The sequence below is a fragment of the Cyprinus carpio genome, chromosome A23, assembly GCF_018340385.1.
Source record: "Cyprinus carpio isolate SPL01 chromosome A23, ASM1834038v1, whole genome shotgun sequence".
In the NCBI taxonomy this organism is placed as follows: domain Eukaryota; kingdom Metazoa; phylum Chordata; class Actinopteri; order Cypriniformes; family Cyprinidae; genus Cyprinus; species Cyprinus carpio.
In genome coordinates, this window is record NC_056594.1 from 14,056,807 (window position 1) to 14,063,657 (window position 6,851).

Here is a 6,851-nt window from a genome sequence, read left to right on the forward strand (position 1 = left end):
TGATGGTTTTGAAAGCAGAGGGCCTTTATTCAGCCTTGCTGTGTTTCCTTCCTGACCGATTTACATTCTCTTAAAGAGGACATCCTGTGCTTAGACAGGAGTTTAAATAAAGCATGATGCAAAACACAAATTCACTTGCTTAAGTTAGGAAGTGAAATGTATGCAATTAAAATATGATTCTTTCTCGTTATTACATATCCTATTCAGAAAACAAAAACATGGATTCAACCTCAGTTGATTTGTTCCTGATGGTCTGATATGTGACAGTATGTTTCTTTCGTGAAAAAATATTATTATTATTTTACAAACAAGGTAAATGGCATAATTCTGTATCTTTAGCTGACTGTTTTATAGCATGTGGTATTCCAGCACCCTCTACTGGTTAAAATTATACACACATGACTCCACTAAGGTTTCGTATCATTAAGGCAAATGATGTATTCACGTTCATGTTGCACGTGTTTTGGAGAAAAAAAACTGCTGTAAAACACTTGAACAATGCATGAAGGATTTTACTGGTTAGTCTGCATGCATAAAACTAGATGTAAGCACTACATACTTCTTTATCAAGCAATATAACAACAGTGAAATGAAAACAAAACTGCAAAAAAATCTTTTCAAGGTTCACAAGATGTGACACTAGTGTTGACATGAAGTCATTTAAGACATCCCATTCACGGTTTGCAAGCGTTTATAATGATCATGCCAACATGACACTGTGAAGCTAAAAAAATGAACATTCCCATTACTGACATAGAATATTCTTAAGGTTTGCTGTGTTTTCATCTCAAACGCAAAAGTACAGCTCACTTTCTGCAATCATAAGCACCAAAAAAAGGAATACAATCCAACACACTAAACCAGGTAGTTTTCAAGAGAAATATTCATAATTATTAGATAGATGGACAGAAATAGATATTGATTTGAAATCCAATGAAGTGTTCTTACATTGTTCTGCTTCAAAATGCCAGAGTTTAGTAAACAAATATAAAACATATATAAGGTTACTTTGTGGTAAATTTACTAGATTTTAGCAAAATTTCACCCACTTTTCCAGGATTATTTTTGATGACTGGAAAGCCTCATAAAACGATTTAACAGAAATGCTAATATTTATTTGACTTTAAAATTTTACCTAAAGGTTTTAGTTACTATCTTAAAAAGAAATTACTGCATAAATAAAAACTTTATCTTCAAGTATAAGTTTGAAACAAATTGAATATATAATTATAACTTATAAGTGCTGTCAAAGTGTTTTAAGTGTGTAAAAGGATTTACTAGTAAATAATATTTTTTAAATTATTTCTTGTTTTTGCAATTAGAGTGTTTCACATATTATCTACTGATATTTAAACATTATGAGTGCATTATTGACATCTCTGTCCTAACCAGATCAGTATTTCTCTGCACCAAAGCACATAATTGTACTGCATGTATCTGAATTTGCTTGATGACATTATAGCAACAAAAGAAACGTGAAACTTCCTCACTTGTTCACTCACTGTATATAGACAGACACACTTCAGATTGCAGTGTGATTACAATCACGTGTTCACGTATACAGAAGACATCTACCTCCTCCACGTCTGACATTAAGGACAGTCTTCTCGCTCAGTCTCTGAGGAGCACATATTCTTACTGACTCTGGAAGCGGGAGCTGTTTCACTGCAGATGGGAGGTACTGAACTCCCAGGCTGTTACGAACGGCGCAGCGTGCCAAGGCTCGCAACGAGGGCGGTTGGGCTACGAGGCTAGTGAGTCGAGCCAGTAACTGAGGATCTTTACTGAGCTCACGTGGTAAAGAGCCGTCGGCCCTGCGGATCTCGATCCTCCCCGCGGCACGGCAAAGCAGCTCCAGGCACTCTTCCTCCTGTTCCGTGCCCAAGCCCCGAGCCAGCAGCGCCACCAGCCGTGAGATGGGCGTCTGGCCCTTTAGGTTGGTGACGTGGACTTGAGCGCCGTACTCTAGCAGCACACGGACACTCTCCAGGTTGCCTTTCATGGCTGCCCAACTGAGGGGTGTGTCGTTATTGTAATCCCGGACATTCGGGCACGCGCCGCTCTCTAACAGGGCCCGTACGCACTCGGGGTTATCTTTGAAGGCAGCCCAGTGCAGTGGCGTATCCTTGTTGCCGTCCAGAGCATTTGGCTGGGCCCCGTATTCTAGAAGCAGCTCCACACAACCCTCATCCTTCTCCGCTGCATAATGCAGGGCAGTGCGGTTGTAGCCATCCAAGGCGTTTACCTGTGTGAGAAAATTATTATTATTATTATTTTTAATTCTGAATTCAAATTCTGTCAAAAATTAAGTGTTAAAAATGTTGGGGTGATGCATCTTTACTAATATGATAATGAAGAAACCAGACACATGAAAAAAAATATTTTTGTGAAAACCATGATACATTTTTTCAGGATTTATTGATGAATAAAAAAAGTTCATATCAACAGCATTTATTTGAAATATAAATATTTTATATTATTATTAATGTCTTTACTATCACTTTTGATCAATTTAATGCATCCTTGCTTAAAATGTTTTAATTTATTTTTGAAAAAAATCATACTGTCCTCAACATTTTTGAACGGTGGTGTACATAAATTTTAACAAAACTTTCTCATTTCTTATTAATATCAAAAACTTTAGTCTGCCAAATCAAAGTCATGTGCTGTAACCAACAAGCAAAAATATACAGGAAAAAAAAAAACAGGAAATGATGTCATAGAGAGGCATTATGTACAATATAATTAGTGTATTAAAGTATTAAAGACAATAATATATTTTGACCTTTTTATAACAAAAATCTAATGATTTTTATAACATATTAATTTGGGATTTGTAAACAAATACTTTTACCTTGAAAAAAAAGATTTAACTTTTTTGAAAAATAAAGATGTGCATTATTCAAAATGTAAGAAAAAAAATCTTGACATGTTTTAAACTAGAAAAGACCTTTAATCACTTACTTGCCACAGAGCCATTAACAACGTAACACTAAATTGTATAATTGCTCCGCCACTAGTGGCAACAAAATTGCACGCTTTACTTTTAAACTGTCAAAACACTGAATTTAGGGAATTGACTTCAGTTTGCAAACTCAAAAAGAATGACTCTTGTTACATTGTACCTCAGCACCTTTCTCCAGCAAAAGCTCCACACAGTCAGCATCAGCCACCATACAGGCACAGTGCAGGGGCTTCAGCGTGCCATGCATCCGGTTCACATCTGCTCCCTGTGAAAGAAGCACATATTCATTCAGAACGGAATCTATGAAACACTTTCTAAAGCTTCGGTAACACAACTCACCCTGCGTATAAGGTCTTCCACATTATCATGTGGGAAGGAGCGAATGGCAGCTATGGTTCGAATGAGCCTTTCCGACAATGAGTATTTGCTCTGAATACTCTGCATGATGTACCACATAGTAGAGCTCATGTGGAACTAAAGGACATTTCACCCACACAGGGTGATGCCACACCGAAATGAGATGGCTGTGAAAGTGAGAAAATTAATCCAAGAAAAAAGAAAGCAGAAAACAGATTAACAAGAGAATGAAGTTGATAGAACAAGTAATATCTTTACATTAGGAATCATACAATCTCTTTAGTACTGCTTTATGTCAACAGGGATATGCTTACTGACACATTTACAATTTATTTAATAATAATAATATATGATACATTTATTTATAATAAATTAATAATATATATATATATATATACATATTATAGATATAATATATATATATATATATATATATATATATATATAGTATATATATATACACACCAGTACAGGTCAAAAGTTTGGAAACATTACTATTTTTAATGTTTTTTGAAAGAAGACTCTTCTGCTCATCAAGGCTGCATTTATTTTATAAAAAATACAGAAAAACAGTAATATTGTGAAATATTATTACAACTTAAAATAATAGTTTTCTATTTGAATATACTTTAAAAAAATAATTTATTCCTGTGATGCAAAGCTGAATTTTCAGCATCATTACTCCAGCCTTCAGTGTCACATGTAACATCCAGTCTATCACATGATCATTAGAAATCATTCTAATATTCTGATTTATTATGAGTGTTGGAAACAGTTCTGCTGTCTAATATATTTGATGAATAAAAGGTTAAAAAGAACTGCATTTATTCAAAATAATTTTTTTTTAAATAATATATATTCTAATAATATATTTTCTTTACAAACCCTTATAAAAAATTTAACACATCCTTGCTGAATAAAAGTATTGATTTTATTTAAAAAAAAGAAAGAAAAAAAATTTACTGACCCCAAATTACTGACCAGTAGTGTATATTGTTATTACAAAATATTTATATTTTAAAAACATAGCTTCTTTTTTTATTTTTTATTTTTTTACTTTTTATTCATTAGAGTATCCTAAAAAAGTATCACATGTTCTGAAAAATATTAAGCAGCAGAACTGTTTCCAACTTTGATAATGAATCATCATATTAGAATGATTTCTAAAGGATCATGTGATAATGATCCTAAAAATTCAGCTTTGCATCACAGAAATAAATGATAATTTAAAGTATAATAAATTTAAAAACAATTATTTTAAATTGTAATAATATATCACAATATTACATTTTTTCTGTATTTTTGATCAAATAAATGCAGGCTTGATGAGCAGAAGAAACTTCTTTCAAAAACATTAAAAATAGTAATGTTTCCAAATTTTGACCTGTACTATATATATATATATATATATATATATATATATATACACACAGTACAGCAATAAAAACAGCAGGTACTTTATTTTAACATTTATAGGCAAATTGATGTAAAAAATAAAGTACTAATTTTGATGAGAAATTAAACCTTTATAATTAATTTAATATTTATTTATTAATGATATATTTGCATGTATCTATTTATTTTTAATATTTGCAAGGTTATTTATATATATATTATATATAAATATATATATATATATATATTATATATAGATATATATACACATATATATATATATATATATATATATATATATACACACATGCAAATATATCATTAATAAATAAATAAATATTAAATTAATTATAAAGGTTTAATTTCTCATCAAAATTAGTACTTTATTTTTTACATCAATTTGCCTATAAATGTTAAAATAAAGTACCTGCTGTTTTTATTTATTGTTTTGTTTATAGACTACTGTATTTAGTTAATCTTTCACTTCTTCAATTCCAAAATCCTTTTCTATATTTATTTATTTATTATTATTATTTTTTTTTTTTTTGTCCATATGGTAATGAGGATCAATAATGCATCTCTTCGAAACATTTGTTCATTCATTTAATATTTAATTTTGGCAAATTTCGCTACTCCATCTAACGTTAGGTTAGGTAATACTACAGTGGGTTAGATCAAGCTTCAGACATAATGTTTATACTAATATCATATAGTTATTCTTTGTGTAGCAGGTGCTTGACACACTCGATCTGTCTTATAAATATTGATCAAAGCATGCATGCAACATGGTCATGCTAATAAATAAAGCAAAAGGGCTGTTTGCTGTTCGTCTCGTCTTCTTGTCAAGCTGTCAACAAAAGGTCGCATGACAGATCAGCTACTGAAGAAACACAAGCTTTAACAAGCAAACAAAGTCTAAAACATGACAGCTTAATAGAGCCAGTCAACATAGAAGTCTGGCTGCATCTAAATTAAATGGTTTTTGTTTATTTTTAAGGCAGGCTTATGTTTATTTTTATTACTCATTTCTGTACGCGTCCTACCGGAGTGAACTAACGTTAGCCGTTTGGAGCTAGTTTCGACACCCGGGACGAGAAATAACATATTTTCTTACCTCCGGATCTTCTTAGGCGCGAGTGCTCGAATAAAACAAAAGCAAAACGCAAAGTATGTAATCGAAGACGGTTAAGTGTTGAAACGGTATACCTACAAGAACCGAAAACAGCTGCAGGTTTGTAGCTAATCTGCCAGTGTGTCAGCGCGCGACACAAACACAGTGACGTCACGAGAGGAAGTGACAAGCAAGTTTAAACGCCATTTATCCGTCTGTCTGTATCTGCGAAACACATTTGTAGCGTGTAGATGCGGAAAGGAATATGGCTGAAATTAGTTATGCGCGTCTGTGAGGGGCCATTCTTTACATACCCTACTGTTTGTGCCAAATATAGCCCCGCACACGACGGGCCCTGTGCTGAGGGGCTCCTGAGAGAATGACCCTTTATATCACTCAGCGTCCTCACACTGCAGATTGTTTCCTGTTACAGTACAATTTTTAAAAAAGAAACATCAAATGAAACAGGGTTATAAATATTGATAGTTTACTGTGACAAGTTACTGTAAATTGTTTTGTTTTTCAATGGGTTTTGAGATGACTGTATCTGAAAATTGACATGTATTTACCATTTGCCTATGCTTTTATTAAAATGTACCTTCCAGAATAGCAGTTAGATAAATTATTCTGAGATTTATCAAACTTTATGTATGACTTTGTAATTATACACATAATTTTGTGTATGTGTGATAATGTATGCACAGTATCCCTTGCATATAGACTACCACTTAAAAATAATTACGGTGTCTTATTGTTTTTTTTAATACTAAAAATTTGTATTTTTATTCAGCAAGGATGCATTAAATTGATCAAAACTGACAGTAAAGACTTACAATTTTACAAAAAATAAAATAAATTATATATATATATATATATATATATATATATATATACAGTACAGTACAGATACAATATTTGGAAACATTACTATTTTTAATGTTTTTGAAAGAACATTAAGCCTGCATTTATTTGATCAAAAATACAGAAAAAAAATGTAATATTGTGATATATTACTACAATTTA

General features: G+C 31.9%; 1 protein-coding gene across 2 annotated transcripts; it reads right to left on the minus strand.

Moving 5' to 3' along the window:
* Nucleotides 1-494: 494 nt before the first annotated feature.
* On the minus strand, nucleotides 495-6,082 carry LOC122135092 (ankyrin repeat and SOCS box protein 8-like). Of its 2 annotated transcripts, none has more exons than XM_042713257.1 (4): nucleotides 5,928-6,082; nucleotides 3,305-3,489; nucleotides 3,126-3,230; nucleotides 495-2,245 (listed from the first exon to the last, which is right to left on the minus strand). In XM_042713257.1, exons 2-4 carry the CDS (start codon nucleotides 3,431-3,433, stop codon nucleotides 1,553-1,555), a joined length of 927 nt encoding a protein of 308 aa, XP_042569191.1. In that variant the 5' UTR covers nucleotides 3,434-3,489; nucleotides 5,928-6,082; the 3' UTR covers nucleotides 495-1,552. The 2 variants fall into 2 exon arrangements, with proteins under 2 accessions (XP_042569191.1, XP_042569189.1); XM_042713255.1 differs by having other exon boundaries at nucleotides 5,832-6,018.
* Between the last annotated feature and the right edge of the window lie 769 nt (nucleotides 6,083-6,851).

Bases quoted from the DNA above. Each gene is read 5' to 3' on its own strand.
- LOC122135092 (XM_042713257.1), bottom strand. From the start codon at position 3,433: ATGAGCTCTACTATGTGGTACATCATGCAGAGTATTCAGAGCAAATAC. The intron at 3,231-3,304 runs GTGAGTTGTGTT...CTTCTTTCACAG, and splicing joins TGGAAGACCTTATACGCAGG to GGAGCAGATGTGAACCGGAT. The intron at 2,246-3,125 runs GTACAATGTAAC...TTTCTCACACAG, and splicing joins TGCTGGAGAAAGGTGCTGAG to GTAAACGCCTTGGATGGCTA.